This window comes from Microcaecilia unicolor, chromosome 6 (genome assembly GCF_901765095.1).
Source record: "Microcaecilia unicolor chromosome 6, aMicUni1.1, whole genome shotgun sequence".
Lineage (NCBI taxonomy): Eukaryota > Metazoa > Chordata > Amphibia > Gymnophiona > Siphonopidae > Microcaecilia > Microcaecilia unicolor.
The window spans coordinates 196,174,134-196,197,110 of NC_044036.1; the positions used below are offsets into that span (position 1 = coordinate 196,174,134).

General features: G+C 42.1%; 1 protein-coding gene across 1 annotated transcript in view; it reads right to left on the reverse strand.

Annotated features, from left to right (window-relative positions):
- DOCK3 (dedicator of cytokinesis 3) overlaps nucleotides 1–22,977 on the reverse strand; it is an 873,576-nt gene that overhangs the window by 745,155 nt on the left and 105,444 nt on the right. Inside the window, exons 8-9 of the mRNA XM_030206787.1 lie at nucleotides 20,525–20,566; nucleotides 16,960–17,114 (exon numbers count right to left, since the gene is read on the reverse strand). Coding sequence (XP_030062647.1) covers nucleotides 16,960–17,114; nucleotides 20,525–20,566 — 197 coding nt within the window. The remainder of the gene's footprint in view (nucleotides 1–16,959; nucleotides 17,115–20,524; nucleotides 20,567–22,977) is intronic.

Here is a 22,977-nt window from a genome sequence, read left to right on the forward strand (position 1 = left end):
TAAATCATTTATAAATATATTAAAAAGCAGCGGTCCTAGCACAGACCCCTGAGGAACCCCACTAACTACCCTTCTCCATTGTGAGTACTGCCCATTAAACTCCACTCTCTGTTTCCTATCCTTCAACCAGTTTTTAATCCACAATAGGACATTTCCTCCTATCCCATGACCCTCCAATTTCCTCTGTAGCCTTTCATGAGGTACCTTGTCAAACGCCTTTTGAAAATCCAGATACACAATATCAACCGGCTCCCCTTTGTCCACGTTTGTTTACTCCTTCAAAGAATTGAAGTAAATTGGTCAGGCAAGATTTCCCCACACAAAAGCCGTGCTGACTTGGTCTCAGTAATCCATGTCCTTGGATGTGCTATGTAATTTTGTTTTTAATAATAGCCTCTACCATTTTCCCCGGCATCGACATCAGACTCACCTGTCTATATTTTCCCGGATCTCCCCTGGAACCTTTTTTAAAAATCAGCGTTACATTGGCCACCCTCCAATCTTCCAGTACCACGCTCGATTTTAAAGATAAATTTTATAGCAGTAGCTCTGCAAGCTCATATTTCAGTTCTATCAGTACTCTAGGATGAATACCATCCGGTCCAGGAGATTTGCTACTCTTCAGTTTGCTGAACTGCCCCATTACGTCCTCCAGGATTACCGTGAAGTCAGTAAGTTTCTCTTACTCGTCCGCTTGAAACACCATTTCCGACACCGGTATCACACCCAAATCTTCCTCGGTGAAGACCAAAGCAAAGAATTCATTCAATCTGTCCGCTACGTCATTGATTCCTTGATCGCCCCTTTTACCCCTCGGTCATCCAGCGGCCCAACCGATTCTTTTACCAGCTTCCCGCTTTTAATATACCGAAAACATTTTTTTACTATGTTTTATTGCCTCTAATGCTATCTTTCTTTCTTAATCCCTCTTGGCCTTCTTTATCTGCGCCTTGCATTTGCTTTGACACTCCTTATGCTCTTCTTGTTATTTTTAGACAGTTCCTTCTTCCATTTTCTGAAGGCGTTTCTTTTAGCCCTAATAGCTTCCTTCACCTCACTTTTCAACCACGCCGGCTGTCTTTTGGAGTTCCGTCTTTCTTTTCTAATTTGCGGAATATGTTTGGCCTGGGCCTCCAGGATGGTATTTTTGAACAGCGTCAATGCCTGTTGTACAGTTTTTACCCTCTCAGTTGCCCCCCTAAGTTTTTTTTTCACCGTTCTTCTCATTTTATCATAGTCTCCTTTTTTAAAGTTAAACGCTAACGTATTTGACTTCCTGGGTATAAGTTACTTCAAGGTTGATATCAAAACTGATCATATTATGATCACTGTTATCAAGCGGCCCCAGTACCATAACGTCCCTCACCAGATCATGCGCTCCACTAAGGACCAAGTCTAGAATTTTTCCTTCTCTCGTCAGCTCCTGCACCAGCTGCTCCATAAAGCTGTCCTTGATTTCATCAAGGAATTGTACCTCTCTAGCGTGGCCCGATGTTACATTTACCCAGTCTATATTTGGATAATTGAAATCACCCATTATTATCACGTTGCCCATTTTGTTTGCGTCTCTGATTTCTTTATCATTTCTGCGTCTAACTGCTCATCCTGGCGAGGCGGACGGTAGTACACTCCTATCACCGTCCTTTTCCCTTTTATACATGGACTTTTAACCCACAATGATTCAAAGGTGTGATTTGTGTCCTGCTGAATTTGTAATCTATCTGAGTCAAGGCTCTCATTAATATACAATGCTACCCCTTTTGAAAATGTGTACTCACCATTCCATCAGTGGTGCAAGGCAAAGATTTTTTTTTTAATAGTTTTTTGGGGATAGCATGGGCAGAGTTAAAGGAAGAGAAGATGGCAGCTGGTAGCCACAATAAGCATAGAGAGAGGAATATCAACAATCTGCTCTATTCTTAATGCACCCCAAAGCATAAGCATTAGCACAGTAATATTCGATGTTTACTTTGTGATCCAATACAAATGAAAAACAAAAGTACCACCAAGCTGGATCAAATCAATGGTCCAATTCCAGCATCCCATTTCTGACGCTGGCCAGTCCTGGTCATTTGAAATTATCTATCAAATCATAATTAGGAAATCCATTTCCTGTAGCTCACTCCTAGAAGTGGAAGATGGTGATATTTCTGGAAATGTATGCATTATGTTTTTTAATTCTGCAAAATTACTAGCCTTGACCACATTCTCTGACAGAAAATTCCACAGTTTTAATTATGCATGGATTAAACAAATGTCTAGAAACTGTGTTGAATCTGCTACTAATTAGTTTTAAAGACTGTCCCATATTCCCACTGGAAACCATAAACAGCTACTCCCTATTATAGTAACACAATAAATGATGACAGATGAAGACCAGTGTGGCCAATCCAGTCTACTCAGAGAGGTGTCTAGGGTTGTAACTACCACTCTATGCAGGTTACCACACTCAATGCATTTATTAAAGTATGAAAGCCATTTTAAGCTCTATACTTTTACTCCATCCGCCATACCACTCAATTTTATAAACCTCTTATTATATCCCCTTTTATGCTTTCTTATTTATTTACGTCAATTTATATACCGTATCTTATTTATTTATTTATTTAATTGCATTTGTATCCCACATTTTCCCACCTTTTTGCGAGCTCAGTGTGGCTTACAATACATTATGAATGATGGAAATACATTTTGTTGCAACTGCAAGACAGAATGGTTTACAATTTATAAAATAAAAGAAACAATACAATATGTACAGGTTGGACAAACATTAGAACTCCAATCATTACAGGAAAGTACAGCAAAACCACAAACTAGCTACGTAAGATGAAAACAGTATAACTCCTCTTAACCTATTATGCATCAAAAGTGCACAGTAAAAACTTAAGGCAAACTCAAGGAACTTGGAAGGCTCTCAAGTTAGATGTTAAGTACTAAAAAAGACATGGCTCAAATTATGCCTCAGGAAGTGAAGCTGTCCCAACACCTAAAACTTCTTCAGAGGTCAGTCTTTAAAGCATAAAAAAGCAAACAGGATGCTAGGAATTCTTAGGAAAAGGAGGGTAAATAAGTCCAAGAATACTATAATGCCTCTGTATCGCTCCATGGTGTGACCTCAACTTGAGTATTGCGTTCAGTTCTGGTCACTGTCTCTCCAACAAGACATAGCGGAATTAGAAAAGGTTCAAAGAAAGGTGACGAAAATGATAAAGGGGGTGGAACTCCTCTCATATGAGGAAAAGCTAAATAGGTTAGGGATCATCAGCTTGGACAAGAAATGGTGAAAAGGAGGATATGACTGAGGTGTTTAAAATCCTGAGTGTGTAGAATGGGTAAAAGTGATTTTTTTTTTTATTCTTTAAGAAACAACAAAGACTAGGGTACACTCAAGGAAGTTGTATGGAAATACTTTAAAAACAAATAGGAAGAAATATTTTTTCACTCAAAGAATAGTTAAGCTCTGGAACTTGTTGCCAGAGGATGTGGTAACAGCAGTTAGCGTATATGAGCTTAAAAAAGGGTTGGACAAGTTCCTGGAGGAAAAGTCCATAGTCTGCTATTGAGTCAGATGTGGGGAAGCAACTGCTTTGCCCTGGGATTTGTAGCATGAAATGTTGCCATGATTTGGGTTTCTGCCAGATACATGTGACCTGGCTTGGCCACTGTTGGAAACAGGATACTGGGCTAGATGGACCATTGGTCTGACCCAGTATGGCTACTTAATGCAGCTTGCACCCTTAAAAATACTCTCGTACCTCCCTACCTCTCCTGATACCTTATTCCCTGTTCTCAGACACGCACACTCCGATCCGCACAACTTAATCTTATGACCCCTACCCACAGAGAAATTTTCCAAGCACACTGTTTTCTCATTCCAAGGTTCCAAGCTATGGAATTCTTTGCCTCCTCATCTTAGACAGATTACTTCTTTACCAATTTTCAAATCTGAACTTAAAACGTTTCTTTTTCAGGATGCCTTTCCCTAAAGCTTCTGATGTGATCATGGACATCTGGAAAACTTTATCCCCTCCCTTCTGTTCTTTCCTCCCTTTTTTTTTCCTATTTACATTGTAGTTCTTACCTATCCTACTGTTGCTTGTCTGCCTCCATTGTTTTCCCCCCGTTTTTAGACTACAAGCTGCCCAGATAGTTGTTCTGTTGGACAGGATAGCAAATTTTCAATAAAGTTGGAACTCTGGCCAATGTACAAACCTGATCCCAAAATTGTTGCATCGCTGTGAAGTCCACAAAGCATGTAAAATATCTCATTCACAGTCCCTCCAGTTAGAACCTCTCTTAATAGCTATTAGAAATAATACTGACATTAATGGCTTAGGCCCCTCAGATATCAAATTAATCAGTGGCACATGCATGACTTACTCTTGCTCTTAACTAAAGCTGAATGCTCCATAGCAGAAATGATGGAAGTGGTGAATAAGTTTTCCCAATTTTTAGGTTATAAAATTAACTGGGACGTATGAAAACCAGCATTCAGATTTCCATATTGCATGGAAGTCCAAATCTCGATTTTATAAAGCCAGGATATGGATGTCTAAAACTGCAATACATCTATATGACAAAGGGGCGTGGTTTTGGCAGAACTAAGAAAAAGTCAAAAGATGGACGTCTAACTCCGATGGCAAAAGGGGATGGGATGTCCGTATTTAGACCTGGTACTTGGCACATCCAGGTTTCAGAAAGTTGCTCTGATTGAGCAGTTCGTCATTGGAGGGAGTAAGGGAAGTGACCGAAGGTAGTTTTCTGACCCTGTAAGGCTCAAAATATGAAAGAGAGAAAAAAAAGAAAATTACAAACAGCTACAGTGAAATTTGAACCAGCGAACTCTGGCTCTCTGCTCTGGTTCTCAGCTGGCTGCTCCAACCATTAGGCTACTCCTCCACATGGATGTCTGGGTGGCCATTTTATAATATGCATGTTCCCATCATATCCCTTGTTTAGACGCTTCAGTTTGTAAAATGGATGTTTGTGCTGGATATAGCCAGAACTTGGATGTCCAGACTGTATGTCAGCAGATTCTGATCTAAAATACATGCGAAACCAACGTCCATATCTGACGTACAGACTTGGAAGTTCATACTCCAAGTTGGACATCTTTTCTAAAATTCTGCTCCACACCAATGTCATCATAAAACAAAACTAAGTAGTAGGAGGTTACAATGCTGTTACTGATGTGACACTAAAGCTAAGTTACTCACCTGTAGCACGTTTTCTCTGAGAACAACAGGCATATATTCTCATAAATGGGTGATGTCATCCAACAGAGCCTAGTGCAGAAACTGCCAAAATGTACTGCCACTTTAAATCTTTAAGGCAGCGCCCACACTGTGCATTGCGCAGGTGCCTTCCCTACCTGACACACTAGCATATGACCAGCAGTATAGTGTTAAAGCTATGAAGACAACTCCAAGGGGAGGTGGGCAGGTTGCAAGACTATATGCCTGCTGTCCGCTGAGAACATCTGCTACAGGTGATTAACTTAGCTTTCTCTGAGGACAAGCAGACATGATATTCTCACAAATGGGACTCACTAGTTACCAGGCTCACAGGAGAAGTGTATTCTGATAGTCAAGTAAATAGTGAACCTGGTTGAAAAACAGGCCAGAGGGTGGAGTTGGATGTTTAAACATTAAAAAGATTCTGGAGAACCTCTTGTCCAAACCGTCTACCCCACCTGGAATACTGGTCCAGACAGTAGTGAGTCATGAAAGTGTGGATAGAAGACCACACAGCTGCATTGCGAATGTTGAACATGGGCAGAACAGAAATGGGCTAGAGGCCACCATAGCTCGCACATTATGAGTAGTGACATGGTCATCAAGAGTCAGCCCAGCCTGAGAATAGATGTAGGACATACAGTAAGCCAACCAAGTAGAGATTGTATGCTAGGTGGTGGGAACTCCGGGGACTCTTGGTAAGGCTTTGTGCATTCTAGATAGTATGCAAAGCAAGTTTGCAGTCCAAGATATGCAATGCTGCTTTTCTCCAGAATGAGAATGCGGTTTAAGAAAGAAGACAGGCAGAACAATGGATTGATTGAGATGTAACTCCGAAACAATCTTTGGGAGTAATTTCGAGTGGTTCAGAGTACAATCCTGTCATGGTAGAATCTGGTGTATGGAGTTTGATTTTATAGACATGAGACGCTGCTCTGATCTTTCCCGCTCGACTTTATTTCAAGCATGATTTAGCGCTACAGTATCAAAAAAGAGACACATATATTTCTCCATCAATTGGATAGAATTAGCAATCAGCATACGGAGAGAAGACTCCTGACGCAGGCCTGTTTGGCCGAAACACAGCTGTGTTGAGTCCATTTCTCCCTGTTATTTTTTTGATCAATAAAAGTTTTTTTAATTTTTACAACCAAAGTGTTGTCTTTTTATGTATTTTTCATTATTTTATTTAAATACATATTTTATGACTATTTTTAAATGTTGATGTTTTTTACATAATTTTTATTTTTGTTCTTGTTAGTCATCTTCGCTGTTTTTGTTTTTTGTATGAAGTATCTGCCATAAGGACTTGGAACTCACTGACTCTTCTGGCAAAAGTAAGAGCTATCAAGAACAATACTATATAAATTAGGAATTTTAGAGAACAAGAACCCAGTGGTATGAATGGAGGTTTCATGAGAGAGGTGAGAACGTTAAGATCCCATACCACTGGAGGTGGTTTGATGAGAGGCTTAGTATGATATAAACCTTTCATGAATATAAAAATATCAAGGGATGCACTGAAATTGGTCTATTATCAAGTTTAGCACGAAATGCACTGATAGCGCTCAAATGCACTCTGAGTTAGTCGAGGCCAGACTTGGAAAGATGGAGGAGGTATTCCATCAGAGTAGGTAGAGAACATAAGATGGGGTTGACAAAAGAGGTACACCCAAGAGATAACCTTTTCCATTTTAGGTGGTAACATTTTCTTGTGGAGGGTTTTCTGGAAGCAAGAAGTATCTGAGAGACTGTATCAGGAATGTTTAAAGAATGCAATTCTACATTGTTAGGTATCATGGCGGGAGGGCTAAAGAATGAGAGCTCCTATGAAGAAGAGATCCTTTGTTCTGAGTTATGAGGGTTGGGAAAGTATCTAACCTGAATGGTTCCTTGAGTGGCAACACTAGGAGGAAACCACATTTTCAATACCAGTAAGGAGTCATTATAATCATGGTCTCAGAGTTTGAGAAGAGTTTTTCCGATTAGTGGCAGTGGGGGAAAAGCGTAGAGAAGATGTTTCCCCCAGTGAAGTAGGAAGGCATCTGGAGCTATCCAGTTGGGAGCACAGAGTCTGGAACAGAACTGGGGAAGTTTGTTGTCTAAGGATAAGCAAACAGGTCTATCTCCGGTGTTCCCCACTGCTGAAATATCTGACAAATGACTAAGGTGCTGAGAGACCATTCATGAGGTTGAAGGACTCTGCTGAGCTTGCCTACCAGGGCATTCTGCTTTCCAGCTAAGTAAACAGCCATGAGGAAGCCATGTCCATATCTGGATTGTTTGCTGACAGAGGAGGTAAGATCTGGTTCTTCCCTGCTTGTTCAGGTAATACATTGCTATCTGATTGTCTGTGTGTACTAGTATTACCCAACTGAGAATTTGATTCTGAAAAGCCTTGAGAGCGTTCCAGGCTGCTCGCAACTCCAGGAGATTGCTATGATATTTCTGTTCCTACGGGGACCAAGAACCCTGTGTATGGACAACCATCAATGTGTGCTTCCCACCCTGTTGTAGAAGCACCCGTGGTGAGAACCTTATGATGTGGAAGGGGTTGGAATGGGAGGCCTTGGGTTAGATTGTACATCATCTACCACTGGAGAGTGTGGCCTATTGATATGATATTTCTGTCCATCTGGGGACCAAGAACCCTGTGTAAGGACAGCAGTCAAACTGTGCTTCCCACCCTGTCATAGAAGCATCTGTGGTGAGAACCTTATGATGTGGAAGGGGTTGGAATGGGAGGCCTCGGGTTAGATTGTGTGACATCATCTACCACTGGAGAGTGTGGCCTATTGATATAATATTTCTGTCCATCTGGGGACCAAGAACCCTGTGTAAGGACAGCCGTCAAACTGTGCTTCCCACTCTGTCATAGAAGCATCCGTGGTGAGAACCTTATGATGTGGAAGAGGTTGGAATGGGAGGTCTCGGGTTAGATTGCGCAATACCATCTACCATTGGAGAGTGTGGTGGGCAGAAAGGAGCCTTGTGGCCTGAGCTCATTGTGAGGAGAGTGTCCATTGAGGAATTCAAAAGAGAAGGTGAGCCAATGATGTTACATGAATTGTTGAGGTCATGTTACCAAGGAGGTGGATTATCCGACGTGCAGATATACGAGTCACCTGGGATACATGAGTGGCGAGATGTATTATATTGTTTGCTCTCTGTTGAAAGCAGAGCCCTTATGAATTCCAAAGTCTGCACTGGTTGAAGATGTGATTTGGGGTAGTTGACTACAAATGCAAGGTGTTCTAGGAGTTGTACTGTTGACTTTATGGAAGCAGCAGCAGAGTTCCGAGTGGCTGCCTTGATTAACCAGTCGCCTAGGTAAGGGAAGACACAGATGTTCCATCTCCAAAGTACTACAGCTACTACTACCAGACAGTGAACACTTGGGGCGCCAAGGCCAAGCCAAATGGTAAGATCTTATACTGGTAGAGTACAGACCCACAGCGGAACTGAAGATATTTCCTGTGAGCGGGTAGAATAAGTATGTGGGTCTATGCCTCCTTGAGGTCTAAAGAACAAAGACAATCGTTAAGCTGTATCATGTGTAATAGCGATCCCAGAGAGAACATGCAAAACTTTTCTTTATCAAGGAATTTGTTTAAGTCTCATAGATTGAGAATTGGACGTATTGGGAATCAGAAAATATCTGGACTAGAATCCTCAATCCCTGTCTGGCAAAGAAACTAGTTCTACTGCATTCTGCCGGAGGAGGGCTGAGAGCTCCAATCTTAGTAACTGGAGATGGAGGGAGTTGAGACTCTTGGTGGATGATCTAAGGGTCTTGTTTGCCAACGTAGAGTGTAGCCATGTTGGATTGTGTTTAAGAACCAGCGATCAGAGGTGATGAGAGCCTATCTTTGATGGAATAGAAGAAGCCTCCCTCCAATAGGAAGGTTTTTTTTTAATATATTGAGAACTGGACAATGGCAATGCTCTCTAGTAAGGAGCAATGTAGGCTGCTGCTTTGACTGAGAAGATGTTTGAAATTTTTGTCCAATCGGACGGGATTGTTGAGGAGTAGAATCCTAGAGGTGTAGGTGGCATAGGGGTATGACGACACTTAATTACAGCATCTATAACCTCCTTGAAAAATTCTAGTAGAAGAGGAAGATGTAGTAGTCTGTGGCATAGACATCTGTATGTTTTTTGATTAGATCGGCCACTTCCTCAACTTTGTCCCCAAACAAGATTCTTCCACAACAAGGAAAATCTACAAGTCACTCCTGGACTGCAGATTCAAGATCAGAATCTCTGAGCCAAGACAACTGGCACATTGCTATTGCTATAGCAGAGATGTGGGAAGAGATGTTGAAAGCATCAAAGGCCTATCTAGCAAGATATTTACAACAGGCAAGAGTTTTTGGAACTCTTCTTTTTTATCAGAAGATATTCAGCAAATGATAACTCTGTATAAAAGATTTTAAATACATGGTGGTATAAAGCTAGTAGTACAAATGCGATTGATTAGCATTGTGGCTTAGAAAGTTCTTCTCCCAACAGTGTCTAAAGTTCTTGCTTCTCTTCCTGGAGGAGAAGCAGCCTAAGATCTGGCACTGCAAGTGTATTTTAAAGCACTACCACTAAAGAATGACGTGGAAGCTGCATTCCTTTCAAATCAGGCACATTTTTGTATTCTATACATACAGGTATATTTTCAAAGCACTTAGACTTACAAGGTTGCATAGTAACCTGTGGAACTTTGTAAGTCTAAGTGCTTTGAAAATAAGCCCCATGGTGTCAATTTTCTTTAGGACAATTTGGACCAATAAAGGGGTCTCCCAGTTTTTAATAAAGTGGTTTTCATAACTGAATAGAGAGGAACTGTAATACCCTCTCTTAGTGGGGAATTAGTCAAGAACATCAAAAATATTTTGCATGAGGTTTTTCCTCAATTTCCAGCTTGAAAGGTATAGCACGAGACATTTCATGAACAAAACCTAGGAAGGATATATTTTCTGGGGGAGATTTTCTCCTCTGAGGTGGCGGAGAAGGATCAGACGAGATGCCATAGGACTCCTCACCTGAGAGGTTCTATGGGTCATGATCCATCTCTCAGGAGAGGTCTGAGTCGGACTTTGCAAAGCACTGCTCACGAGGAGTATGTAGAATGCCAACTTTTAAGTCAACAATACGTCAAACTGTGTCGAGGCATACGAGCTTCTGATGTTGGAGAAAGCTCCTCTGCTTACGATACTCTAGTCGGCAGGTTACGAGCTGCTCCTGACGGTCGACATTAAGCCAGTGTATGAAACATCTCCCATGACTGTCTTTCCGATGTATCTATGGGATGGGCTGAGGCAGGTGCAAGCACCATGTATGCCTGTAGAGACTGCGATTGCAGTAGCTCTGAGAGCTCCTCTTCGAGCATAACCCAGATTTCCTCATGCAGGGTAGGAGTCAGTATCTGTGAGAAGCCAGTGTGGACGCAGCCTGAAATATAGCCTGTGCAGGAATAGGAGATCTAGAAGGCCTTGAAGGCTCTTGATTTGGAGAGCAGTCACTGCAACATGGACACTTCCCGTGCACTGATAACATAGATGCTGGGGAGGTATGGGCAGAGTGCCTAGAGGGAGAGCGATGGCAATGCTTCTTAGGTTTTTTGCAGTGCAGGTCCCTCAATGCTCAATGTACCGATGAGGAGGATGTTGAGTCCTGGCACAAACATGGCATCGAATCCGATGCAGCACCATCTCAATGCTGCATAGGTGCACTCAGCATCGATACTGATACAGGTTCTGCATCTCTGACTGAAATCGTCTGCCTTGCTCGATGCCGAAGTTGGTACAGAACCAAAACGTTTTTGACACTGGATTCTGCGGGCTTTAATGATCCTCTTCTGCATACACTGAGAGAGGTTACAGTGAATGTCTCGGTGGTTCAGACCTAGGCACTGAACACACCAGTTATGGCATCTTTGCCCGAAATAGTCCTATTAGACCAAGTACACCTTTTAAAGTCACTCGGCACCCTCGATGATATGGAGGGTGAATCTACCTTCTTTCCTGGTCCAGTGCCTGGTGACTTGCAGGTTTTCTGTTTCCTCATACTTGTGCGGCACCACACTATTGTTCTTGCCTTCCAGTGTAGTTCGGTGAGACCCCGTGGGTAAGGAATCTTTCCTCTTAATCGTTTTGCTGAGTGCCTCCCGGCTGGATCAGACATTCGCGTTGGTGCTTTCACTTCTAAAGGCTTCGGATTTTGTATCTAGTTGCCCTCAGAGTCTGGACTTGACTCAAACTGATCTAGGTTCTTCAGGAAACAGCTGCGACCCAAGCTTCCTCTCCAAACTGTCCATTTTCAGGACCTTCATTTGAGAAAGCTGTCTTAAACTTGTCTTCCATTTTCCATGGGATCTACATTTATCCTTTCAACAGCAGCTCGTGTTGCAGGGCACTTTTGTATTTATTTTTTACGCTGTTTCTGTGATCTTTTATATATCTCTTATCTAAAATGTGTGTGTGTATGTATGTGGGGGGGTTTTTGTTACATTTGTACCCCGCGCTTTCCCACTCATGGCAGGCTCAATGCGGCTTACATGGGGCAATGGAGGGTTAAGTGACTTGCCCAGAGTCACAAGGAGCTGCCTGTGCATATATATATACACACACACATATATATATATATATATATATATATATATATACACACACACACATATATATACACATCTAAGTACATAAGTAATGCAATACTGGGAAAAGACCAAAGGTCCATCGAGCCCAGCATCCTGTCCCCGACAGCGGCCAATCCAGGTCAAGGGCACCTGGCAAGCTACCAAACATGCAAACATTTTATACAAGTTTTTCCCAAAATTGTGGATTTTTCCCAAGTCCATTTAGTAGCGGTTTATGGACTTGTCCTTTAGGAAACCATCCAACCCCCTTTTAAACTCTGCCAAGCTAACCGCCTTCGCTACGTTCTCCGGCAATGAATTCCAGAGCTTAATTACGTGTTGGGTGAAGAAATATTTTCTCATATTTGTTTTAAATTTACTACACTGTAGTTTCATCGCATGCCCCCTAGTCCTAGTATTTTTTGAAAGCGTGAACAGACGCTTCACATCCACCTGTTCCACTCCACTCATTATTATATATATATACACACACACACACACACAGTGCAATCCGCTTAAGTGCAAGGGTCTGGGACCAAAGAAATACATGCAGTTAACCGGAATGCGCACTTAACCGTTGTGACCCAAAGACGCTTGACATCTGATAAACATATGTACAGTACTGTTTATTATACGTACAGTATACAGTCTCCATTAACTGATGTTATACAGTCTCCGTTAACTGACATTAGGCTTACTTGAAGTAATCAGTCATAGTCCTCTATACACTCGTGTCTGCGAGTTCCATAGACTACGTCTGCTAGACAGTAAAAAAAACTGTCATAGCATTGGCATCCAGTGGCCTCCAGACAGGCCTGCACGGTGTTGAGACTCTCCAGCGCTCTTGCAAAACTGACAGGTTGTTGAATTTCGTCAGCATATGCCTCGCTGCTCATTTCATCATCTGTTTCATCATCCGCCGTTGCGTGCATGTTGGCGCATATCTGGACATCAGTGCTGTCGTCAGCTGTTTGTAGATCGTAATCAACAGCTACGTAGTGATGAAACTTCTCTTCAGTAACACAGGCTGGGATGTCAAAATAGCCTGTTCATCTGACGCATTTGCAACAGCTGCATCTATTTCGTCCCTATCCACATCCCCAACAAAGCTTGCCCACTTGTAGCAGTTCACAATGGTTGCCTGTGCAACATGATTCCAGGCTTCTTTCTGCATATGTAGGGAATCCAACAGTGATAGATTATGATCCAGTTCAACAGCACGTTTATCCTTGCCAGTCTGGTCATCCATAACGCTCATCAGACGACGTATCACAAGAGCCCGATAATGTTGTTTGAAATTGGCTATTATGCCCTGATCCATAGGTTGGATCAGAGAGGTAGTGTTTGGTGGCAGGAAGACCACCTTGACGTTAGACAGCCTGACATCATCTCTGTGTGCAGTACAATTATCACAAAGCAACAAAATCTGATGCCTTTTGTCAGCTATCGTTGTAATTGAAAACCTGGCTTGTAGGGTGTTTCATAGGCTGGCGGTGCTGAGGGAGAAATACTTGGGGCTTGCCAGTGCACAGAGTTAATCTGGTCCTTTGAGGCACATTTACTTTTTAAATGTTTTAATTCTGTTTTAGCCTCGTCCAATTGTTCACTTACATGTAAGAAGGAATTTGTTGCTTGCACAACCTGTGCCCGTTGCATTGAGATGCACACTTGTGCGTCCTCAAGGTCCCTGGTTAACTGAGTGCACTGAGTGATCAGGTCTGCATTCTGCTGTTTCAAAGTAATTAGTCCCCTACACAGGCCTTGTATAAAAAGGCATTTCTGTTTATTAGTTTTCTTTTTGAACTCTTGGGAATGGTGTATCATTTGTTTTTTAATGTTATACTAGGAATCCTCTGGGAATTCTCCTTCAAATGGGCCTCCCTTTTTGTTACAATAAGTCTGTACCATAACTTTTAGTTCTTTAAGATCAAAAGCGTCCATGGTTGAGGCTGCTGAAAAATACTTAAATTGGTACCGGAGCCTGGCTAGTTTCTTAATAGATATACATATATGGAACTAGCTCTGTGTAGCTCTTGGATTTGGAAAGGCCCTCTTTATGGAGTAGAGGGGCAGGAGGGATAGTTTAGAATGAATATAGGTTAAGCAAGGCAGGTGTTAAATTAGATAAGCCAACTGTCGGTTCCCTGTCAGGCAAAGCTGACTTTTCACCAAGACAGAGACTGGCTGGTAGAGAAATAGTTCAAAGTGACAGGAAATTAAGTGATTACCAAAGACAGATATGTAGTGTTTAAAAATGTGGGACTGTTTCACTTGGTACCCCTTCCAATAAAGTTGGAAGATCTATCAGTTTTTCTGAGCAGCCCCAAACACAGCATTAAATTACTTCGACTTTCCATCCCCCTTAACAAGCCTAGAAGTATATATGCAAACATGCAGAAAGCAAAACAATGTCTTACTTACCCAGCTGGAGATCCTCTTTTTGAAACCGAGACGAGCTCCCCAAGATGTCAGCTATCGTTGTCTAGGGTTGGTCCCAGGGTCCACTTCACAGAGGCAGTGGGTTCCCAAAGAATACGCAATCCACACGGATTTGGATATATAAAGTATATTATATTTGCATATATGTATTGGCTCACAGCATTTAGTACTGGTAGCTGGTATATGCCTGTATCTGTGTGTGTTTAAGGAAGAGAGAGGAAGAAGTAGTGCATGCAGAGCCCGGTGTGCTCTGCTTGCAGGGAGAGATGGCAGAGATGCCCCCGGACAGAGAGCAGTGCCCCAGACAGAGAAAGGGGGGGGCAGTAGACCCCAAGCTGAGCTCTGTGCTCTGCTGCACAGAGAAAGACAGAGAGAGAGAGAGAGCCCTAGTGAGCTCTGCTTTATACCTAATAAGAACTGAGAGGGAACAGGAGCAGAGAGAGATCAAAAACTTCTCTTTCCCAGTTATTTCCTTTACAGAACTCCAGATACTTTCTGAAGTCAGGAAAGGTGACAACTTTCACAGGTTGTCCTGTTTGAAATCCCTAGTGATAGAGCCTCACTGTCTAGCTTTGGTTGCTCTGAAGCCCTGCTCCCAGATGGAACAAAAGGTATGTTAATCAAGAGTAATTGAGAAACCAAAGGGCTATCAGGCCTCTCTGAGCACCATTTGGTCCATTTCATCCTCAATGGTTCCTGCAGGAGAGGGGGGAGAGTTTATCAGAGGTCAGAAGGTGGTTTAATATTGTCAAACTGATTTCATATTAATCCAACAATAATTTTGACCTCCTGCAATCCTGACACCTTTGTGCCCGCATTCTAGTGTCTAACTTCTTTAGCCACTGCTTCCAAATTTCCCCAGTCATCCATGAATTTGCGTTAGCCTCGTATGACACAGGAAGTCGCTTAACTTTCTTGAAGCAACAGGGCTGTTCGCTCTTTCCAATGACGAGGGGTTCCAACTTCTCACTCCCATCCATATTGCAATAAAGGAGGATTGTCAGTCGGTCCTTCGACGTTTTACCTCCTGTAGTTTCGGCTTGTTTGAATGCAAGTGTTCCATCAGGAATCGCTCGCCAGTAGAGACCGTTTTCATCAGCATTGAAAATGTCACGTGGTGCAAACTCGTTCAAGATGGTAGGAAGAACTGAAACAACCCAATTTTCAGCACCATGCTGTTTCTTGAATTTTATGTTGTTACTCTCCTTCCATCTTTACAACCATCCAACAGTGGCTTTAAATTCAGTTAGTCCAAGACTTTCAGCTAGCTGATTAGCTTTCTCCAAAAGCAGTGGACCACTGACAGGAAACTGTCTGCTCCTGACTTGAGAAAACCACTGAAGAAGAGCACCTTTTACCTCCCCAGCTTTTCCCACCAATTTTCATTTCCAGTGTGGATTTGTATTGTTTTGCCCATCTTCCAGAAGCTGATCTTTCTGCTTCAAGACTCGTGAAATTTGACTGGGATTGACACCATATTCTTTAGCAATAGATGCTTGACTGTTTTCTAATTTTTTAAGAACTTCTATTCGTTCAGCCAGGGTTAAAGTCTTACAGTTCTGCCGTGACGACGACCCCAGTGCACACTCTAACAACATTGTTTCGCTTATGCTGCCTGTGGCAGTTAAAGGGGCGGTAAATTTGAAATCTCGTTGGTTGTCACACACCAATTGGCTTCCATATTCCTTGCACGCGCTTATGCGGAGTCTTTCCTGCAGAGGAGCGGTCTTAAACAATCCATATAAGCGAATCTTGCACTTATCAGTGGTGCGCTAAACCGAAGTTTGACCCCATAGAAATTGAAGGCGCCAAAAATGGGACCGAAGTACGGCACGCAGTTAAACAGAGCATGCGCTTATCCGACGTGCACTTAAAATGGACTGCATTGTGTGTATGTGTATATATATATATATATAAAAACTCTTGACAATTAGGAGTAAATGCATGTTATTTTAAAGGTTGGAGTAGATGACATAACCTAAAAAAAAAGTCTGTTAAAAGTAGCTGGAAAAGGATGAAAGCAAGAATTCATAGTTATATACTATAATATGGAAACTTTAAAGAGGAATGAAGCTGGAAGTTGGCAAGTAAGAAACAATCATTATGCAGTATTTTATTAATTGATTACAGTGAAAATGATTACTATGGCAAAATACATGCATATTTATCATGCCTGGCAACTAAGTGATTATCTTGATGTAGAATTATTACAGTTTGCTAAGGCAGAATTTATCAATATGAAGCATTACAATAACTGTCCACACTGAAAATAAATCATAATGGCTAGGTACAACATAGAATTACGAACTGCCACTGTACTGGCATATTATTAATTTTTTAGGTTTTGTAAAACTTAGATCTAAATAAATGCTAAAATTATCCTTCCCTTATTAGGCAGCACTGTGCTGGCATTCACTACCAAGTCATCTAAGACTGATAATTATCTGCTATTTAGAAAGGCTCTAAAAACTATTTTCTGATTATGTATTTTGAGCTACTGATTTAGTTTTTGTTTGAATTTCCTAGGATCTTCCTAGTCTCTTATGATGTAATCTGCATGGAACCAAAACGAATTTTTGGTTAATATAAGTAATATAATCATCAGGCATGTCACAGCAAAAGCATCTGTGCCTTACAGTTACCATGGAAAAGATTTCCTACCTTATCTGCTTGCCCTCTCGCACATCATACAAGGAAAGGAATACATCCATGTCCTCTCCAATTGTGTTGTAAGTAAAGCTCTTTAGGTTCAAGAAAATGTGGTGAGGTACTGGCATGCGGCAAGTGTCTCCATGACGCTGACGGATTGTATCCACCTGATCAAAGAAGAACTATATATGCATCAGAGGGATTAGGTTTTTCAGAAAATGGACTGTGATTGGGAAAAAGAATGTAGCAAAGTCATAACTGAACTGTATTCCAAAGGAAACGACCTTGTGTGTTTCCCAGAGACTGCATGCTTGCTGCATGTTCCAAGGCACACAAGTCATCAATGTGAATCCCTGCAAATTACCTACCTTTGGAAAACATATGTGCCACTAAATGTTGGAACTTACTTACAGATATATTTCCTGTCAGGCAGAGGGCGCAATGCTAAGGCCCCACACCGGCACTGAAACTGTCCTGCAGCACCAGGAAACAGGAATGAGCAAGCGCTGGCACAGGAAAGGGAGAGGGGATGCTATGCTTGCAGCCAGACAAGGGGAGACGCTCAGGGGGAATAATGTAGATGCTGGAAACAATTTGGCTGGGTAGGGAAGGGAAGGAGAGACCTACACGAGTCACTACATAGACATTCTAATTGAGAGAGAAAGTGAGGATGCGACCTATAGGCAAACATCTACATTATTATCATATTAACAGAGCCAATAATTGGAGTCTGAATAGAGGGTAAAACCTACAAAAAAAAACAACCTATAAAATCAAAGTTTTACAATATAGCTTTCCCTTTCAGAATTTGAATTTCATTAAAACACTGGCAGGCACACAGATGTGAAGGATTTTAGCTTTACCAATACGGCTTTGGAGAAGTATATAAGATTTCTAAGCGAGTGATAGGGAGAGCAAAAGGCATGGATGGGCAGACTGGAGAGGCCATATGGTCTTTATCTGCCTACATTTTTCTATGTTTCTATAACTGATAGGGTAGTGAATTCGTGGAACAGCCTCCCAGTGGAAGTGGTGAAGACAAAAACTATGACTGAATAAAAAAAAAATCTAAAAGGGCACACAATGCCACAATGAGGCAGAGAGCTTAAAGGCAGAGAATGTAAGTAGCATAGTAAATTACAGCAGGTAAAGACCAAAATAAGAGGTAAGGGTAATGGGATTTGATATACCACCTTTCTGTGGTGCAAATCAAAGCGGTTTACATTTTTATTATATACAGGTACTTTATCTGTCCCTAGTGGGCTCACAATCTACGTTTTTGTGCCTGAGGAAATGACGTCAGAAGAAGGCAGGACATTGAGCAAAGGGAAGAGTAGTAGAGACGTCGGGAGCGCCGCCTCCTTCACTGACACTGCGCCGCTCGCTGCCCTGCCAGACGGACGGAGGTAAATTTAAAAGAGATTTTGTTGGGGGGAGAAGAGGGCGGGCAGTTGCGACATGGGAGCGGGAGGGCAGGGGAGAGAGGACAGTGATCATCTTCACAGGGGGGGGGGGGGGTGACGCGCGCTCTAACCGCTTGTCTGCGGGGGGGGGGGGGGGCGCCGGCACCCAATCCCTTGCAGGGGGGCGCCACAGACCCTTGGCATGGCCCTGAGAACCCATACTGATTATGATCACCAAAATGACTAATAGAAGTAGGAGTTATATATACCAAATTTTCTCTAGAGGAAGGAAAAGTTCTCAGAAGCTTGGCTAACAATATTGTTGGTAACTGAAATAGAACTCTTCTTCTGCAGCTGAACACTGTAGTTTCATTTTGAACAACACATGGTAAGCCCGGCAGGCTTAAACAACAAAATTGAACGGAAAGCATTTTTATAACAGCTTTTGTCATTTGGGCAATAGTATCAAAGATTGGGTAAACTGATGGCGAGATTTAAGTTGCATCTCTTAATCAAAAAATCTGAATTCGATTTTCATGCCCAAAATGAAACTACAGCGTTCAGCTGCAGAAGAGTGTTGTCAACGCACCTTGTTCCTTTAAATAATCAACATGCTGTGATTGGATAGGAAACGTAGGCGTCCCTTAAACAACGCGCGCCAGATTTCCATCTCGAGCAGCATAGAGGTAAAATTTGTGAAGAAACTGGACACTTTAAATTAAGACGTTAATAAAGTTAAAGGCTAAAACTATAAATGCTTGTAAATGCCAAGGTTAATACACAGTTTTTCTGTGACTAGGAAAAAATAAGTAAAATTGATGGTCCTTGCTCCTGAAGAAAGGCACCGTGAAACAGGCGCACTGTTGAGCAACCCGGTCAAGAAAAAGATCGACTCCTATGCTGCAGACAAGTGTGTTCACATTTTCACTTTTGTGGTAGAAATCACCTAGACAATCTTTGAAAAATTCCAAGTGTGTATTTTACAATTAAACAAATTGGCAAGAAAATAAGAGGAGGTTTTTTAGACCCATGAGGACGTTCGCACGGCTATTTCAGTTACCAACAATACTGTTAAAAAAGCTGAGCTTGAGGTCTTCTCCTTCCTCTAAAGAAAATTTGGTATATATAACACCTACTTCTATTAGTCATTTTGGAGAATATTACAAATAAAATAGAAAAAGGAAAGGAGGTTTTCACACCAGTGACAAAGAAGCTGAATGAAATATAAAGCAGTGAATATAATGCAAGCTAGTAATAGCAAGATTTGAGCATCTTACATCTTTCCTCCTTACAAGTTGATACTCTGTTTATCAACACTTGCTAATTTTGCCATTAGCGCATGGCCATTGAAACAGATTAGCACGTAAACCCATACCGCAACCTATAATGTAGGCAGCAAGAGCTCACGTACTACGCATGCGCTAATTGGCTAGTACACAGCAATGTAGCTGCCCTAACCAATTAGCATAGAACACACCCACTCTCTGCCACCAGACACGCCATTTTCAGAGCTGCCAAGGGGGTCGATTCACTCAGCGGGAGATTCAGGGTCCACCCCCCCCCCCCCCCAGCTCTGCCCCTCCCCGCCCATTGCTCCACAAAACTCTATCCCTGCACAGCTGATTTGCAGTCAGCGACTACAGGAGTGGTCTACCCGCCCAGTGGCAGCAGGAAACACCTTCATAATATGTCATCTCCTGCTGCCATGGGGCACGGGATTAGCGGTAGCAGGAGATGGTGCTTTATGAAGATGCTTCCTGCTGTCAATGGACGGGAGGCCACTCAGCAGAGATCCTGATTTCTCGGCGGGAAAGGACCCACAAAAGCAGGAGACTTGGCATGTCTGCATTTTTTTTTTTGCTGTACACATTTAGTATTTACCACAGCTTTATAAAAAGGGCCCTTATTTTATTTTGAAAAAGGGATACTTTGACTAGTTTTTCTGCTGCTTTTTGGGTCATGACTATTTGAAGTTTTATTTTTGGGATTTGGCCACTGTTGGAAACAGGATACTGGGCTAGATGGAGCATTGGTCTGACCCAGTATGGCTATTCTTTTATTCATGTTACTTTTCTGTGTTACTACTATCCTATAAGGTTTTGATACTTTGCAATATGCTAACAGCAAGTATTTTTTTCAGATTAGTGGAATATCAATACCAATAAAATACTCACCTGTGATGTGCTCTGTTGTACACTGTGCCTGCCAGATAAATGCTGTAGGAAGAAAAAGAAATTATTAATTTTGCTTTTGCTGACAGGTTGTATTTTAAATTTACCATTACTTACTTGCAATAAAAGAAAAAAAACACATTTTGCACCACTATGAAGGCACGATAATATTCCAAATTGACCCTTAGGGGGACAGTTATTAAGATGCATTACACAGCACATAGTATTTACCCCCTAATGCATGTCAAATGCAAGATGCATGAGATGCAAAGCATACAAATGCATGTAAAACAGCTCATTATTATGTAAATTGAATAATACAATGCTCCCAAACACCAAGGAGCCGGTGCTAGGAAAATGCAGCAGCCCCACCTTCCCCTCATAAAATAATCTCAGAACCCCCCCCCCCCCCCACACTAGTCCCCAAAGACAAATTAGTATCAACACTCAAGCCTCCCCCCCCCCCCCCCACAGACAAGGTCCCATATACTCCCCGAGGACCCCCCTCTCTATGTAGGTCCCAAGGCCTACTGTAAGGGGTCCCTGGTGGATTAGTGTACAGCAGACAGAAGCAATCCCCCGTTGCTCCTGCCCATGCCAGGAATGGGTTCAAAATGGCAGCTGTAACCACCTTGCAGTAGTCTCATGGTACCACCAGTTGTTACACTCTCAGTGTAAAAGACATTTTCTTTTATCTTCTGCAAGATTTTTCCAGCTGGAATGAGCTCATTCACAAGCTTTTTCTTATTCATTGGTTTGGTTATGGAATAAGCTGCCTCCTGCGGTAAGATCCATTAATGATCTATTAAGTTTCCATAAGGCTTTAAAAACTTTCTTGTTTTAATGCATTCTGATGGACTGTTTAATTGTTAAGCTGGGAGACTGGTTTAATTGTAACATAGTAACATAGTAGATGACGGCAGAAAAAGACCTGCACGGTCCATCCAGTCTGCCCAACAAGATAACTCATATTTGCTGCTTTTTGTGTATACCCTACTTTGATTTGTACCTGTGCTCTTCAGGGCACAGACCATATAAGTCTGCCCAGCACTATCCCTGCCTCCCAACCACCAGTCCCGCTGCCCACCACCGGCTCTGGCACAGACCGTATAAGTCCGCCCAGCACTATCCCCGCCTCCCAACCACCAGCCCCGCCTCCTGATCTTGACTAAGCTCCTGAGGATCCATTCCTTCGGCACAGGATTCCTTTATGCTTATCCCACGGATGTTTGAATTCCGTTACCGTTTTCATTTCCAACACCTCCCGTGGGAGGGCATTCCAAGCATCCACTACTCTCTCCGTGAAAAAATACTTCCTGACATTTTATATATCCTGATTTTATATTTGTGTTTATTATTATTATTATTTATTGCATTTGTATCCCACATTATCCCACCTCTTTGCAGGCTCAATGTGGTTTACAATTCATCATGGATACTGGAAGTAGAAGAGAATATACATTTGGTTTTACAGAGGGTTTTGGGTTACATGGTAGTGAAATACATGATAGTGTTAAAGCAAAAGACGATATAAGACATTTCTGGATATATTAAAGATTATACAGTTACACGTGCTGATCTTTGTGATACATCTTGTCGAAGAGATAGGTTTTCAGTAGTTTTCGGAAATTGGTCAGTTCATAGACCGTTTTCAGGTTGCGTGGTAACGCGTTCCAGAGCTGCGTGCTCACATATTGTGTGTACTTGATCATAAATTGTACATATTGTGTTTTTATTATGAATGTAAACCATGTAACCCGTTCTGGGCAGTCAACAGGACGGATTATAAAATCAAATGAATGAATGAATAAATTAAATAACACTAGAGGTCAGGTCTTGCTTTTTGGCCCATTCCTCCAGGGAGCAGAATAACGAAACTTGCGAGCTGTATCAATTTGCGTTACTTCTGTACCTGTAGAAATCTCTAACAACAATTTTTGCACCTTAGTAACCACCCTCCTCAATCTCCTCTTTCTTACAAATGATCTTGCATAATCTGACCTGGGGGAACCTAAGCCAGTAGGGTCTTCAGGATATAGCAATGAATATTCATGGAGTTAGGTTTGCATGTACTGCTTCCACTGGCAATCTTGAAAACTCAACCGGGTTATAGCCCTAGAGGACTGTGGTTTCCAGCCCCTGCTTCAGATAAAGGTACTTTATGAGAAGCTTTCTGTCCATGAGGCAAATACTAGTGATTTGGAAAGTGAAAATGTTAAGATTCAGAACTCTTTGGAAGAGCAAAAAGTGAAGATACATACCTGTAGCAGGTATTCTCCGAGGACAGCAGGTTGATTGTTCTCACGATTGGGTCGACATCCACGGCGGCCCAGGAAACCGGCAAAATTTTGCCAGCAAAATAAAAATCCTTCGAGAACGCTCCGGTGCGCTGGCAGAGCACACTGCACATGTGCGAGCGGCTTCCCGCCCGCGGCACGAGCGTGTCATCCTGTTTA